This window comes from Phaseolus vulgaris, chromosome 7 (assembly GCF_000499845.2).
Source record: "Phaseolus vulgaris cultivar G19833 chromosome 7, P. vulgaris v2.0, whole genome shotgun sequence".
In the NCBI taxonomy this organism is placed as follows: Eukaryota; Viridiplantae; Streptophyta; class Magnoliopsida; order Fabales; family Fabaceae; genus Phaseolus; species Phaseolus vulgaris.
The window spans coordinates 32,844,433-32,859,446 of NC_023753.2; the positions used below are offsets into that span (position 1 = coordinate 32,844,433).

General features: G+C 35.7%; 2 protein-coding genes and 1 long non-coding RNA gene across 12 annotated transcripts; 2 read left to right on the forward strand and 1 right to left on the reverse strand.

The window, feature by feature from the left end:
* Positions 1–71: 71 nt before the first annotated feature.
* On the forward strand, positions 72–5,020 carry LOC137830124 (transcription factor PIF3-like). Of its 9 annotated transcripts, none has more exons than XM_068637279.1 (9): positions 72–742; positions 1,047–1,239; positions 1,359–2,580; positions 2,667–2,786; positions 2,886–2,951; positions 3,211–3,276; positions 3,369–3,896; positions 4,495–4,613; positions 4,696–5,020. In XM_068637279.1, exons 2-8 carry the CDS (start codon positions 1,154–1,156, stop codon positions 4,600–4,602), a joined length of 2,196 nt encoding a protein of 731 aa, XP_068493380.1. In that variant the 5' UTR covers positions 72–742; positions 1,047–1,153; the 3' UTR covers positions 4,603–4,613; positions 4,696–5,020. The 9 variants fall into 9 exon arrangements, with proteins under 9 accessions (XP_068493380.1, XP_068493384.1, XP_068493387.1 ...); XM_068637283.1 differs by having other exon boundaries at positions 2,682–2,786; XM_068637286.1 differs by having other exon boundaries at positions 2,682–2,786; positions 4,764–5,020.
* Positions 5,021–5,386: 366 nt separating this feature from the next.
* LOC137830123 (uncharacterized) lies at positions 5,387–11,765 on the reverse strand. Of its 2 annotated transcripts, XM_068637276.1 has the most exons (3): positions 11,537–11,765; positions 9,804–9,875; positions 5,387–8,509 (listed from the first exon to the last, which is right to left on the reverse strand). In XM_068637276.1, exons 2-3 carry the CDS (start codon positions 9,849–9,851, stop codon positions 5,666–5,668), a joined length of 2,892 nt encoding a protein of 963 aa, XP_068493377.1. In that variant the 5' UTR covers positions 9,852–9,875; positions 11,537–11,765; the 3' UTR covers positions 5,387–5,665. The 2 variants fall into 2 exon arrangements, with proteins under 2 accessions (XP_068493377.1, XP_068493376.1); XM_068637275.1 differs by lacking the exon at positions 11,537–11,765 and having other exon boundaries at positions 9,804–10,608.
* A 293-nt stretch (positions 11,766–12,058) lies between these two features.
* LOC137830126 (uncharacterized) lies at positions 12,059–13,112 on the forward strand. The gene is made up of 2 exons (XR_011084158.1): positions 12,059–12,618; positions 12,713–13,112. It is a non-coding gene; the product is annotated as an uncharacterized lncRNA (long non-coding RNA).
* The last annotated feature ends 1,902 nt before the right edge of the window (positions 13,113–15,014 follow it).

Consider the following 15,014-nt stretch of genomic DNA (forward strand, 5'->3'; position numbering starts at 1 on the left):
TTTAATTTACTTTAAATAACACCACAGTACTCCAGAGATTGCATTTAAGTATTTCTGAGGGGGAAAACCCCAAACAAGAGGAGCGTGTGATCCACTCGCTTAAGAGGAGGGTGACCGTGTGGTTCTGGAAGGGTTCCAGAAACTTAAACCACGACAACTTTGTGACTAAACCATGGTTAGAGCTTAGACACCCCTGAATTTCGCACTCTCTCTTTATGTTCCTGTCTGTCTCATTTGTGTCACTGCTAGACACAGCTTTCGTCTGCATTGCCTCTGCAAATCTTTCGCCGCTTTCTGCGTTCCTTTGGGTCTTCTGAAATTTTGGGTCTTCTCTTTCTCCTAGCTTAGACACAGTCTCTTAGGCCTGAAAGATTACTTTTTGATACTACCCAGTGGTTGTGCGGATTGGGAATTATTACTCCCACTCTAACAGTAGTGTTGTTGCATTTGGATTAGGAATACCTCGTTGGTCTCTATTCTCGAGGACCTAATGGTTTCCAAAAATTTCGTATCTTTTTGGGTGCCCATTTAAGAAGATTTCACTGGGTTTCATCGCGAAATTATTGGAGTTACATGGGTTTCCATGATCTCAGCCTACAATCGGCGACTCTATTGTCGATGGAACGCAACTGGCTGGTTGTATTTGCCAACCTGAATGCAGCTGATTAGGGAAAAAATAAAAAGAAAGAAAAGAAGACAAATAAGTTCGAATCTTTTAAAGTTCCTTACTATACTTTGCAAGGTTTGTGCATGATATATACTTATATACATACATTGAAGTTGTTAAAGTATTTTCTTTTTTGACTGATGCTGTTTTATTAATTTAATTATGTATTGAAGTTTTGTTTCTCCCTGATAAGGACTTGAGATATTAAAATAAAAGGGTTTTAGTTTCGTAAATTATTGCCGCTGTGATGTAATGTTAAGTGTAAGCTTGTTTCTTTTCCTTTTATAATCATACCATATTAAGAGTAGGGTGGGTTACGTCAGGTTTCTTCTATGTCTTCCAACCTCATTTGGATTCCTATGGTTTCCCACTTTACTAGAGTATGTTGGAAGCAGCATTAGGGGGACTGAGTGCCTTAATTTAATTTAAAGCCTTTCTGGTTTGGGTACTTCGGTTTTGCGGATCGTTTGATTCATCATCATCATCATGCCTCTGTATGAGTTATACCGTCTGGCTAGAGAGAAGCTTGGTACAGAGAATAACGGCACACGTGCATCTGATCAATGTTCCTCGTAAGTTCATTAGCATAGGCTGTTGCAAGCTTTTCACTTATGTGTTTGAATTGGAATTTTATTCTTTTGTTTATTTATTTCTTAACCCTGCTTTTTTTGGTTTTAAATTGGATGTGTAGACCTGAGAATGATTTTTTTGAGCTAGTTTGGGAGAATGGTCAGATTTCGAGCCAGGGTCAGTCTAGTAGGGTTAGAAGGAGCCCATCTTGCAGAAGTTTGCCATCTCACTGCTTACCATCTCACAGTCCAAAGGGTAGAGACAAAGATGTAGGATGTGGTGCCAGCAAGATGGGAAAATTTAGAGATTTAGACTCTGGATTGAGTGAAATTTCAATGTCGGTGCCGTCCCGTGAAATTGATTTCTGTCAAGACGAAGATGTGTTACCTTGGTTTGATTACGCAGCAATGGATGGTTCTTTGCAACATGACTATGGTTCTGATTTCCTCGCTACCTCAACTAGTTTTACTCTATTGGATAAAAAAAGTCATACCAATGTGGCTTTGAGGGATTCTCATAAAACTTCTGAAGAACATGAGAATGCTTTCAAGGGTTCTTCAGCTGAACAGGTTGAGAGTACCGGACCCAAATCTAGCACCAGTCAGTTATACCCTCCATCATTGCATCATTGTCAAACATCTTTTGTATCTTCAAGATCCAGAGCGTCAGATATAACTGAAAATAACAATACTAGTAATGCAAACCAGGATGCCACTTATGGCGAAATTACCAATTTTCTATCTTCCTCAAGTGATTTTTCTAGCCCAAAGGGGAAGAAGCAAGAGCCACCTCTGCCTGGCAATGGTTCCAGTTCCACCATAATGAATTTCTCCCATTTCGCTAGGCCTGCCGCAATGGTAAGAGCTAATCTTCAGAACATTGGCTTGAAATCTGGTTTGTCTTCAGCAAGACCAGACAGTATGGAAATTAAGAATAACGGTGCAGCTGCAACTAGCAGCAATCCTCCTGAATCAATTGTTATTGATTCAAGTGGTGAATGTTCGAAGGAACTGACCATGCACTGTCAGCAGGTTGTGGATCAATCTAGGTCCAGGACCGATTTGAACACTTCACTGTCGAAAGCTGTTGAACAGAATGCAGTACTTTCTAAGCAGTCAGAGCCTGCTTGTAATGAGAGTTCCACTAAGATTGACCAAATTGCCGATCAAGTTCTTGGTGACAGTGGTGCTAAAGGGCAGACAACTACTGAAAAAAGTATGGAGGCAGCAGTAGCCTCTTCCTCTGTTTGCTCTGGCAACGGTGCAGACAGAGGTTCAGATGAGCCAAATCAAAATTTGAAGCGAAAAAAAAAAGACACCGATGAATCTGAGTGCCATAGTGAAGTAAGTTAAAGTCTTATATTTACAGTGTTTTATTTGTTTAATTGTTTCCTTACTTATTTTATAATTCCCCTCCAATAATCAAGAAGACAATTTACATGAAGGATGCTGAAGAAGAATCAGCGGGTGTTAAAAAGGCAGCTGGAGGGCGTGGAGGTGCAGGTTCCAAGAGAACCCGTGCAGCTGAAGTGCATAATCTATCTGAAAGGGTTAGCAAGACCTACTTCTATCTTTTTAGTATTACTTATAGAACACATTTTCCCTCGAGTCTCTGTTTAGGGCATTTCTGATTATAGTTTGTCATACAGAGGCGAAGAGACAGAATCAACGAGAAGATGCGTGCGTTGCAAGAACTCATTCCAAATTGCAATAAGGTTGGCTTGGCTTTATCTATTTTTGCATTTTTTTGGACAACCGAAAAACTTTTTAAGATCATGGAATGAGGAAGGTTTATCAGAAGTTACAACCTAAGATCCATAAAACCAACCTGAAGTTAGGCATTTTGTTTACAGGATTTAAATCCTCAGTTTGAATATGCACATAAACTACTATATACTTTGTATGCATATTCTTATATACTTGATACTCGATTCCATTTACTTTGGTTTTCTGACTTCGTATCTATTATAATAGGTGGATAAAGCCTCAATGCTGGACGAGGCAATTGAGTATCTTAAAACACTTCAGCTCCAAGTTCAAGTAATGTTTCTAGCCCTCTGGCTTTGCTTAAAATTTTCTGATCATATATGATATACTTGTGGTGTGAGATTGCTTCCTGTCTTCTTATGCAGATTATGTCAATGGGAGCTGGTTTATATATGCCTCCAATGATGTTACCTGCAGGAATGCAGCACATGCATGCACCACATATGGCTCCATTTACACCTGTGGGTGTTGGCATGCATATGGGATATGGTATGGGTTATGGGGTGGGAATGCCTGACATGAATGGTGGATCTTTAAGATTCCCTATGATTCAGGTGCCCCAGATGCCCCAGATGCAAGGAAGTCATATCCCTCTTGCCCATATGTCTGGACCTACTGCTTTACATGAGATGGCCAGATCAAATCTTCCAGGGCTTGGGCTTCCTGGACAAGGACATCCCATGCCAATGCCGCGAGCTCCCACGTTGCCTTTTTCAGGAGGACCTATCATGAATTCACCAGCTCTGGGGCTACATGCCTGTGGATCATCAGGACTTGTTGAAACCGTGGATTCAGCTTCTGCATCTGGCTTAAAGGATCAAATGCCAAATGTTGGCCCACTACTTAAGCAAAGCACTGGTGGCCGCGACTCAACAAGTCAGATGCCTACACATGTATGTTTACGGACAGATTTCTAGAGTTTTTACATAAATTAATCTCATGATATAGGTTCAGCACAAACAATTTATTTCGTTGATTTAATTATAACAGTGATGCATGGAAGTATTAACAACACCCTACATGGTATTCAGTTATCAAGTATAATTGCAAATATTACTAAATCATTCTGAAAGTTCTGCCAAATCTTCTTATGCACTTGCTTCCCTGGACAAGATTAAAAAGTGAAAAGCCTATTGCACTCCATTTCTGCCCTTGTGTATTCTGTTACTAGTCATTCTAGATCACCTGAAACCACCATTCTTATCTAATGAATTGTTCTAGTTATTTAATTGATATTACTTCTAGAAGAAGGTGCACCAGAGGTCAACTTTGATAAGTATAGAATTTATGGTTTGATCGGACATTCTCAATTTTAGAAACCGAAAGAAACATGTAATAAACAAAAGGCAAAGGTTGAAATAAAAATTAATGTGTTCTTCTAGCACAAGTATTTGTGCATCCAGGTCTCCATGATTAATTTTCATTTCATGTTCTGCTTCCTTTCTCCTACTCATCTCTTCATGTTTGTGTTCTCCATTTTTGTTATGCCAGAGTGAGGCAGCTGTTGTTCAATTTGACCAATCTGCTTTGGTTCAAAGTAGCGGTCATACCTCTGAGGCTAATGCCAATGGAGCTGTTAATCCTTGTCCCCGCAGATAACGTCATGTTTGGTAAATCTTCTGAATATCTATCACTGTGCGCATACACGTGTTCAAAGCCTCATACAGATTTACTGTTGAGTTGTTCTTGTAGGTTATGATCCAGAATAATACCGTGCCTGATTGAAATTTTAGAAAATGTGAGTCTTAATCTTGCTGCAGATTACCACACAGGATACTTCAGAGTCATTGAGGTTAACCCTATCACAGTAACTACTGAATCCTAATTTCCGGACTCCCGAAATTGCACGGATTTTGTAATATCCTAAGAGGTGCAACTCATTTGTACATCCATTTAGCAACCTTTTCAATCAATTGGAGTAGAATTTTGATATATTATTACAAATATGTATTCAAGTGTTTGATCATATCTATCACAGTGATTCTTTGGTTTAATGAAATAATAGTTTTTTTTCTTTGCCCTTGGCATCTATTTTCTCACCCTCCTAGCCCCGCAAAAATAATGAAAATGGGCACAATAGGAGCACTAATATGCAGATTACTGTTCTAGTGCTTCTAAGTATTTCAGCAGTTCGTAAAGATTTATTTGAAAATTAATATTAGTAGATTGGTTGGTCTCCGATCATATTAATCTGTTACCTCCCATACATACCAGTTACCATCAATGGTTGAGAACGTAGATTTTGAATACATTATCGTAGTGAAGGAGAAACCGATTATGATTGCGAAAGCACCTTGAAACAGTTCTGTAATAACCTATAAAAACTAGATCATTATGAGGTCTTTTTACAAAAGGTACAAACATGTAAACTTTGCTCAAAAAGTTAAAATTGCTTTCCTCGTTTATCAACAGCAAACAAAAACACAATGCAAATTATCCAAAAGAATAATACAGAACAAAACAATCAAATTTTACAGCACTGCCTAAATCATGGCCTAGATCTTCTATATACACTACACTCTGCACACCTTTTGGCATTCAAACAAATTCAGGAGAAAATTACGATGTATAAAAACCAACTTATATGCTACAGTGCGATGCACCAAGACAATGAAAAATAAAGCAAATAAGTAAATGCTGCAAACTTGTTCACTCAGTTCCATTATTTGACTTTAATGTCGCCCTTGGCCTCCGAGGAAAGGTTCTTGGAGGAAGGAGATTTGCCAGTGATAGCTTTCTTTGCTTTCACCAGTGACTGTTTAACCTTTGATATAATGTTATTTGATTGCTTTTGAGCTGGCTTGGCTGGAGTTTCTTTTGGAAGGTCCTTGGATGTTTTTATTGCGTCACCCTCCTTGGTGGCTTGAACCTCAGTTTTCAAAGGCTCCACAGCTTGTTCTTTTTCTAAGTTATCCACTCCAGGTTCAACAGATTCCTCTTCTTTTTCTTCAAATTTGGATGCCAATGTTTCTCTAACAGGTTCACTTACAGCTCTAGAGATTTCTTCCACCTTTGTGTCACTGTTCCGTTCCTTCTTGTCATCAACTACCGAGATATCATCACCTTTTACGTTCTCTACCATCACACTCTCTGCTACTTCAGTTGTTGCTGTTTTTGTCTCATTCTGTTCCTCAACTTTTCTGCTTCCAGCCTCTTCCTCTGCTGAAGATCCAGTGACAGCCTTGGGTGCTTCAGGTTCCTTTTTGTCATCATCATTTGCGGCAACATCAACCTTTTCCTCCACAAAATCTTCTTTTAAGTTAGGTTTAGCTCCCTGATCAATGGAGGCTGGTTCTGGAATTTGTATGATGCTATCCACTTGATTTGGTACCCCTTCAATCACATCAGTAGTGATTGATTCTTTTTTGTCGTCCTCTTCGACAACCTTTTCTGCTACTTCAGGAGAAGGTTCCACAATATTTGCTTGAGGTTCTTCATTTGATGAAACTTGTGCAGCATTTTCAGTGTGGCTAGTTTCCTCCTCTTTGTCAGTTTTCACAATATTTGCTTGAGGTTCTTTATTGTCATCCTCTTCAACAACCTTTTCTGCTACTACCGGAGAAGGTTCCACAATATTTGCTTGAGGTTCTTCATTTGGTGAAACTGGTGCAGCATTTTCAGTGTGGATAGTTTCCTCCTCTTTGTCAGTTTTCTCTTCCTTGATCGTGTCATCTGAAGTCCCTTCGCTCTTGGAGATCTCAAGCACAACTTCAGGAGAAGGTTCCACAAGATTTGCTAGAGGTTCCTCATGTGATGAGACTTGTGCTGCATCTCTAGTGAGGCTAGCTTCCTCCTCTTTGTCAGTTTTCTCTTCCTTGACCGTGTCATCTGAAGTTCCTTCACTCTTAGAAGCCTCAAGCACCACTTCAAGAGAAGGTTCCGCAAGATTTGATTGAGGTTCCTCATTTGATAAAACTTGCGCAGCATTTACAGTGAGGCTAGTTTCCTCCTCTTTATCAGTTTTCTCTTCCTTGATCAGGTCATCTGAAGTTCCTTCAGTCTTGGCAGTCTCAATCACAATTTCTCGCTTATTCTCCACGTCCTTACAAGCTTCCGCACCTTCCTCATCTACTTGTAGCTGTTCTCTTGGCTTTTCCTCCATTTCAATTGACTGAGGTTCTGGTTTCTCTATTTTTTCAGGAACTGCGTCTGAGTTGCCAGTGTCTTTCACCTTCTCAGTACTGCTTTGTTGCTCTGCACTTTCAGCTTCTGCTTCGGGAACAGCTGTCTTAAGCTGCTCTTCTTCCTCTTGTTTTCCTGATTCACTTTGGCTTTCATCAACTTTCGCAGCCACTGGCTCTGCTTTCTCTGTTTCAATGTGGCTTTCATCAAATTTAGCGGGCAATGGTTCTGCTTTCTCTGTTTCAAAGTTGTTAGTCTCTTTCAATACCTCTGCCTCAAATTCTAGTTCTCTTGGTTTTTCCTCTATGGCATCACTTGTTTCTGTTGATTGTTCAGGAAATGCAGATGTGTCTGGTTTCTCATCTTCCCTTTGTTCTAATGATTGCTCTGGTTCTTTCTGGTTTTCATTCACTTCAGTAACCACAAGTTCTGCCTCCACTGTTTCCGTGGGTCCCGTTTCAGATTTATCGGTGTCTTCCACCACATCTTCTGAGGGTCCTGTTGCTTTTTCCTCTACGGTTTCACTCGGTTTCTCTTCGGCATCAGCTGCCGGTTCAGGTACTGCAATTGTGCTTGGTTGCTCAGCCTCATGGAATTCTTTTTCTTCTGTTTTTTCTCCCACTTGTGTAGCCACAGGTCCAAGCTTCTCTTCCACTCGGGTACTTGTTTCCAAAACTTGAGTCTCTTTCACCACCTCTCCTTCTGATTCTGTCGGAGGATTAGTGTCATCTGTGTTTTTTTCAATAGTTTCAGTTGATGCTTCTGGAATGTCTTCTGTCTCGGGTTGTGCTTGTTTCTCTTCATCTGTTTCCACAGGTTCATTTTCTAGTTGCTGTGGCGGTGTTTCTTCCACAGTGGATTCTGTGGATGGTGCCACATCTGGCTGGGAATTGGCTGCATCACGAACTGGTTCAACATCACTGATAGTGTGCGAGTCAGGAACCACTTCCTTCTCCTCCTTTACTTTATCTTCGGCAGCAATAGTTGCATCTGATGGCAGTGAATTTTCAGTGTTTTCTACTGCAACAGGAGGTTCAACCTTGTGATCACCTTCTTCTGTTGGAGTTGGTGTTGAACTTTGTGCATCCTCAACCTTGTCATGGTTCAGACTATCTTCAGCAGAAGCCTCTAATGCAGCAAGCTCCTCCTTCACCTTATCTTCTGTCTTAGTTGAAGGTGTCTCCTCAAGCTTGTCATCTCCTATCTTGGTTGAAGGGTTATCCTCAGGCTTGTCAATTTCTTCTGTCTTAGATGAAGGAGTCTTGTCATCTTCTATCTTAGATGAAGGGGCATCCTCAGGCTTGTCACGCTTGACTTCATCTTCATTGGCTAAAGAAGTGATCATTTGTGCAATGGCTTCGTCCTTTTCCTTCTTCACGTATTGCTATATAATAAAGATGAAAAGGCATTGATGATTAAATTGAGTTTCAACTGAAGACACTCTTAAGCATTAACAAATTAGGAATGGAACTACAAATATCAAAGTACGAAACAAGTAGAATTTAAACTACTGGGAAATAATGCACATCATGTTCATAAACTTGTTTTTTAATATAAATATCTACAGGACACAACTTTATCTGTCATAAATGCTATGGCAACAGTGGCGGTACCTTGATCTGTCATCTGCTTATCGAAAGGTATCTAATTATCTTGCATAACAATCTACCACAGGCAATGATGGAAAAAGTGGGGAGGCATGTTGCAAGAGTGTTTTAGCTAGCACACAATTTTATTTGGTTTACAAATGTTTGATTCTCTTTAATTTTTTTATTCACCACCTTAAATTTTTTTTATTAATAAAGATGTTAATAATTTTTTATATACAAAATAACCTTAAATAATGTCCAGAGTTATTTGAAGAATATCCTAACTTTAAATTTAGAGTTTGAAAAAGTACAGCAAATTTTTATTCCAGTTTATCCCTTTAGGCTATACAAATAAGCATAAATTTCTTATTATTAAAATGTGCAGCGTTAACTTTATTGTTACTTGTGAGACATATTACTAAGGAAACATTATTCACAAAACTTTACGACATTTTGGTCTCAAACTTCCGTTGGTTTAACATTATGAAAATTCTAAAACTTTTATATGTAAGAAAAACTATTAGCAGAACTATAAATTTAGTCGAGGCAAATCAAATTAACTAGAAATATAATTTTTTTAATTATATATCTTTTTGCCTCACAATACTTATTTTCTAGATCCGGCTGTGGTATATAACAGGTTTATTTTCTAGAATGAGAACAGATGTTGATCAAATTAATTTCCTTTTTCATTTTCACAAATTTTGAAGGTATGCACTTTCACGAGGCCACTTTTAATTTTTTTTAAATACATGAATACAATTTTTTCTTTTCTTTGAAAGCTATTATGCAAATCCTTAATAATCTATTGCGATTGAATATGAAAAAAGAGTTGAGAAATGAAGTGGCAAAACAGAACAATTTTTTTTTTACTTTTCCCCATGCTCGTGAATTCTCTGATGAAAATAAACTCATGCGTATAGTAAGTTTAAAAACAAATCACAAAATTGCTCACAGTTTAGCAACTGAATACTCCAAGAAAGAAACATAAAAAACCATATATATGAAAGGTGACACAGATACTAGAGAAAAAGTTGAAGATCATCAGGAATAAAAACTTTGAAAGTGAGAAAATTAAAATGAACAGACCTTATCAGTAGCAGAAGCATGATGAGATGCAGCAGCCTCTGTAGCCATGATGGGAAATTGAAGCTGATGGCCCTGAGAGTGTTTAGAGAAGTTCAGGTGGAGAAAGAAATAAAGAAAGTAAGTGGTGAGAGGAATAATTTGGTTGGCAACAACTCCAGGAAAAGAAGGAAAGCCAGTTCAACTTTAGGAAGAAGAACAACTAGTTTTGCACAGAAAAAAGCAGAAACATAGATGTTTGACAGACTGTATCACATGAGCTGGTATGGTGGTCTCAATGATTTAGGAGGATTAGGATTAAGGTGGCACTAAAGTTTTCCCATTAAAAACAAAAAAGTATAAAATAAAAAAAGTTGATCACATAGCTGTGAGCTGTGGCAAAGTAACTAGCTTTATTGGGGACCAGATCAGCGGCAACAAACTCATACATTTAACTCTCAAAATGTTTGGGCCCTCTCCTCAATCCTTGTGGTTAATAAGATTCCTCTACGTCATTAACCTTAATTAAATTTCATCTACAAATTATGGAAACCATAAATGAACACTCTCATGTATCTTAAGGATCCACCACTAGTTATAATATCCTGCAATTTGTTTCTTTTAAATTAATAAACTTCCTTTTTTGTCAGTTTTGTTGAAGCAGTTTCTCTTATTCATTCATAATTGTATACAAACAAACAATGATCAAGAGAATTATAATATACAAATATAAATAGTTGTCACATTGAAATATCATGATATTTGCTAAATAATTATGTTCACTTTGGTCATGATTATTATTTGGATACCCTTCTACTTTGTTTTTATTAAGGAAAACTATCATACTAATTCGCTTAAAAATGATGAAATAGATAAGCTCATGATTTGAGGTCGTGTTTTCTTCCACGTTAGGATAATAAATTTGCTTAAGTTTTCAAACTTGGATTAAGACGTACCATTTCCATGAAAATGATGCTGCCTCATGTCACTTTATTGGTGTTCGCATGTTATGCATTATAGGGTATACCCCCCTATTCCCCCTCTTTTCATTCGAACTTCTCTCCATCCTTTTCAATTTTTTTATTAATATTAAATAATTTTCATGAACTTTATACGAATCATACTTTCCGAAGGGCAATGTGAATTAATTGTTGCATCCAATAAATCCAGATTGACCAAACATCCCCCAAAAATTGATGATTAAGAATATAAAAATAGAAGAAAAAAAAGAGCATAACAAATACATTATCACAAGGTTAGAAAATACTAACAAATACACAAGGTTTCACAGTATGTAAATAAAAAAAAGTAGTTAAAAAAAGTTACATTATCACAGATGAATTAATGCTTCGTACTTTTATAATATGATTATCAGAAAAAAGCATTTAAAAATATATTTATACTACAGATTTGGTTTTGGATTGAACAATGAAATACTTTTCTTGCTTGAGAAGTGTTTTGATGAAACTGAAAACCTTAAGATACTTTCCATTTTGTTAGTTTAACATTAATTATAATGGTTTTAGCCAACAAATCCAACCTTTTTCCATGATATGTTTTTGGTTCTTTCAGCCTTAATATCCTAATAATCTTTTGAATCTCTAAAGGAAAATGAGTGTTCTGAGGTGACAAGTATCATGAGTCATTAGTCATGACAGCTGCCACAGCCCTCTTTTTAAAGATAGAAGACTAGTGTGCAAGAGATTTGTTGAAAAAATTATGACTTCTCAATTCCACAAAAATGCAAAGAAGCCCACCTTCTTTATCTATTGAGCTGGTTCTCCTTCACATGTCCCCCCATCTTTGGAATCTTCCATTTGTGAATTCGCGCAGTGTAAGACCCAAGGTGGTCCTTCAACACTTAAGCCTGTGATTTTCTTGAATTAATTACAACAGAGAAAATAAATCTTGCTTATGAAGATGATGCTGTTTTTTCTCTGTCCAGGTTAACTATAGCGGACATTATGGGCAGGAACATTCATGCTTGAAAGGTATTGATTAGGTGGAAATTTATAGAGACCCAACTTGACCATTGGTTGTCTCCAAAAGAAAAAACGACTCCTCCACACAGAAAAGGAAATTAACAATTCGTTTAAAGTAGACAAGATTTTTGTTTGTCCTTTCATTCGAGTTTATAATGTTTTTTCGTTTCTGATATTTTCGGCATCTAGAAGTCACATTCGATAAAAATATTGTTAATGGATTTCATCTAAGAAATAATTAAGGTAGACTCGTTTATGATTATATCTTTCATTCACAAGGGATTCGTATCTATATATGAAAGGCTTTGTTATAGTTAAGGAAAACTTTAAAGTTGCCTAGTACTTGAACTATAACATGTGTTGGCTTTAATTTTATGTGTACTTCATAAGTTTGGTGTTTGTTACTAAAACTAAAGCTTTTTACACAACCAAATAATTAAACTTTTCTCCTTTTTCCATGGAGAATGCCAACGATACATTTTCTTTCCCTTTTCCTTTTGGACTCGCTTGAGTTGCTTCTAAATATGCCTATGAGTATGAGTGGCTTGTGTCAATCCCTCGCAGATTTCAGTTCGGTGAAGTTGACAGATATTGGTGGAGCAGAAGTTACGAAAACGATGTTACAGAAGTAGGTTAGGGCATGGATGAGAGATGAAGGTGTGTTGCAGTAAAGTGTTTGACAGGAGTGGTGGTGGAGATTGGTGAAGTGAAGATGTGCAACCAAATGGGGTCACTCTTACTTAAGGTTCATTAATCCACAGCTTTGTAAGGCAGCTGAAGAAGTAGATCTTGCTTTAATGTGCATCAGCATGTTAGTTAAATTGAGAAACCCATGTTAGTGGTAGTGCATGAGATTGGTAAGTTTTGGTGGTCTTGTTTTCATCTATAAATGAAAGAGGAAAAAAATATTTTGGTTTTCTTTGTTAGATTTTGAAAATTTGTTTATTATAGGTTGCAGCTTGCATGCATGTGAGTGAGGGTGCTTAGAGAGAGGAATGATTCAGTTTGCCACACCTGCACCTTTGTCTTCTTGCGCAGCCTATTACAATTCTGCATGATGTCAGCTACAGCGCCTAACAGGCTGCATTAAATCATATTCTTGCTCCAACTCCAAACACAAACCACATCTTTTGTATATCATGATCCAAGTTGAGATATTATAGAAATAAATATATGTCTTTTGCCATTCGTTTTAATTTATTTCTTTTTTCTTTAGAAAGTTTTATATGATGGGGAGCTTTTAGTTTGGGCCCATGTGGTTATTTCTTCAGTTTAAATCATATATAAATTGTCAAGATCATGTTACGTATTTGCTTTTATTTTCAGACAAATATATAGTACATGTTTTTAATATTGTTCTTCTACCACAAAATGAAAATTTTATCTCAGTAATTTATGTTGAGTTTTAGTGCAAACTTTGGTAATATAGATGATTAAAAAAATTCAATTCTAACTATAAAAAAAAAGAAAGCACACACAAAACTAGATAATTAAGTTTTGTACTTTATATTTATCCTTTTTCTTATGATTTAACGTTTGAGCTTGACTTTTATAAGGTTTTCATTTCTGTATGAAGAAAAAAATGTTTATCTTGGTTGAATAAGAATTTCTTTGTGCTGATAAAAAACAGAATTCCTTCGTCTTTGTGTGAGAAACACAAGTGTAAAATTGAGAATATAATGTTAATTGAAATCAAATCATGATTCATTAAAAATTTAAATATTTTTTATTATATATTTTGATTTTTTAAATTTATCTAGAGCACTAAAAAAATCATGAAATAGAAACCAATTTTAGAAAAAAAAAATTAGTTGTTATAGTGACTAAATTAGAGACCATTTTAGGAATAAATAAATTTTTAGTTTCTAAATAGTTTCGTTTTTCTACCAAATTTAGAATTTAAATAATTGGTTATTAATTAGATATCAATTTAAAAACTATTTAACAATAATAAAAACTAATTTAGAAACCAATTTTTTTTAGTTTCTAAAACGGTCTCTAATTTAGTTACTATTGCAACTAATTATTTTGGTATCTAATATATTTTATTTTTTTTATTAAAAAATTTATTCAGACAAATTCATCATTAAATTCAATAAATTGGGAGTACAATGTACTAGAAGTATTTCAACTCATATATTAAAAAAAAAAAAAAAAAAACACAAGATGCTCTCTTATATAAACCAAATTAGGCTTTATCCTCCATCTTCATCTAATACTAAATTTGTCTTTCACCTTCCACACAACTAGACAATCCTTAAATAGAAATCAATATTAGAGGCAAAAATTAATTAGTTATTATATTGACTAAATTATATATTAATTTAGAGACTAAAAAATTTATTAATATCTAAATTAGTTTCTATTATTAATAAATAATTTTTAAATTGATATTTAATTAGCTACATAGGTCTTAGCTATAAATTATTTAGATTATAAAGTTGGTAGTTAAAACTTTGGAGAGAGACATAGATGCTATAAAATAAATGTGAGATATTATTTATCCAATTTGATCAATCTCACATATATTTTTAAGGTCTTTTCACCATATTGACTCATACTTGATGTTTTGAATTGACTTCATTGTCTTTGATTATCATATTTTGACTCTAAGATGATTAACACCACAAACTAGATCTTTTAGTTGCAAACCTCTATTTTCATTTGGATAGTAAAACTTTATATAAATGTAAGTCCTTAATATCCAACACACCTAGATGTTTTGATTTGCAAATTTTAAACCACTTAACTCATACTATTTTTTTTCCCCTCTGACTCCAACTCCATAAAAATTTCCTTTAAATTTTCTGGATTTCATTTAAAACTAACTTTGGGAGCTTGAAGAATGATATGTAAAATAGGGATAATGAGTTAAGCATCGATTTAATCAATTTGGGTGTCACTAACTCTAATCCCACTCAACTTACTTTTGTATAAATTCACTCTAAGTCCAGAGATTAGCTCAAAGCATCTCAAAATTGCTTTCAATGTTACCATGTTTTTGCATTTTATCTTGGCACATAAAAATGGTGTCTTTAGCATAACATGATTATTTCAATTTATTTTTTCCCATTCTCAACCCTTTTAAATATTTATGGCTTGTTGCTTGTCTAATAATTCCTACCAACCCCTCAATTATTACTATAAACAAAAATGGAGCAAGTAGGTTCCCTTGCCTAATTCCTTTTGTGGAATTAAACTTTTTGTTGAATTTTCATTGACCAAAATAGAGAAAGTAGTAGGTTAAGCAATT

Bases quoted from the DNA above. Each gene is read 5' to 3' on its own strand.
- LOC137830124 (XM_068637277.1), top strand. From the start codon at position 1,154: ATGCCTCTGTATGAGTTATACCGTCTGGCTAGAGAGAAGCTTGGTACA. The intron at 2,581-2,666 runs GTAAGTTAAAGT...ATAATCAAGAAG, and splicing joins AATCTGAGTGCCATAGTGAA to ACAATTTACATGAAGGATGC. The intron at 2,952-3,210 runs GTTGGCTTGGCT...CTATTATAATAG, and splicing joins TCATTCCAAATTGCAATAAG to GTGGATAAAGCCTCAATGCT.
- LOC137830123 (XM_068637276.1), bottom strand. From the start codon at position 9,851: ATGGCTACAGAGGCTGCTGCATCTCATCATGCTTCTGCTACTGATAAG. The intron at 8,510-9,803 runs GTCTGTTCATTT...TTTATTATATAG, and splicing joins ATGCTTCTGCTACTGATAAG to CAATACGTGAAGAAGGAAAA.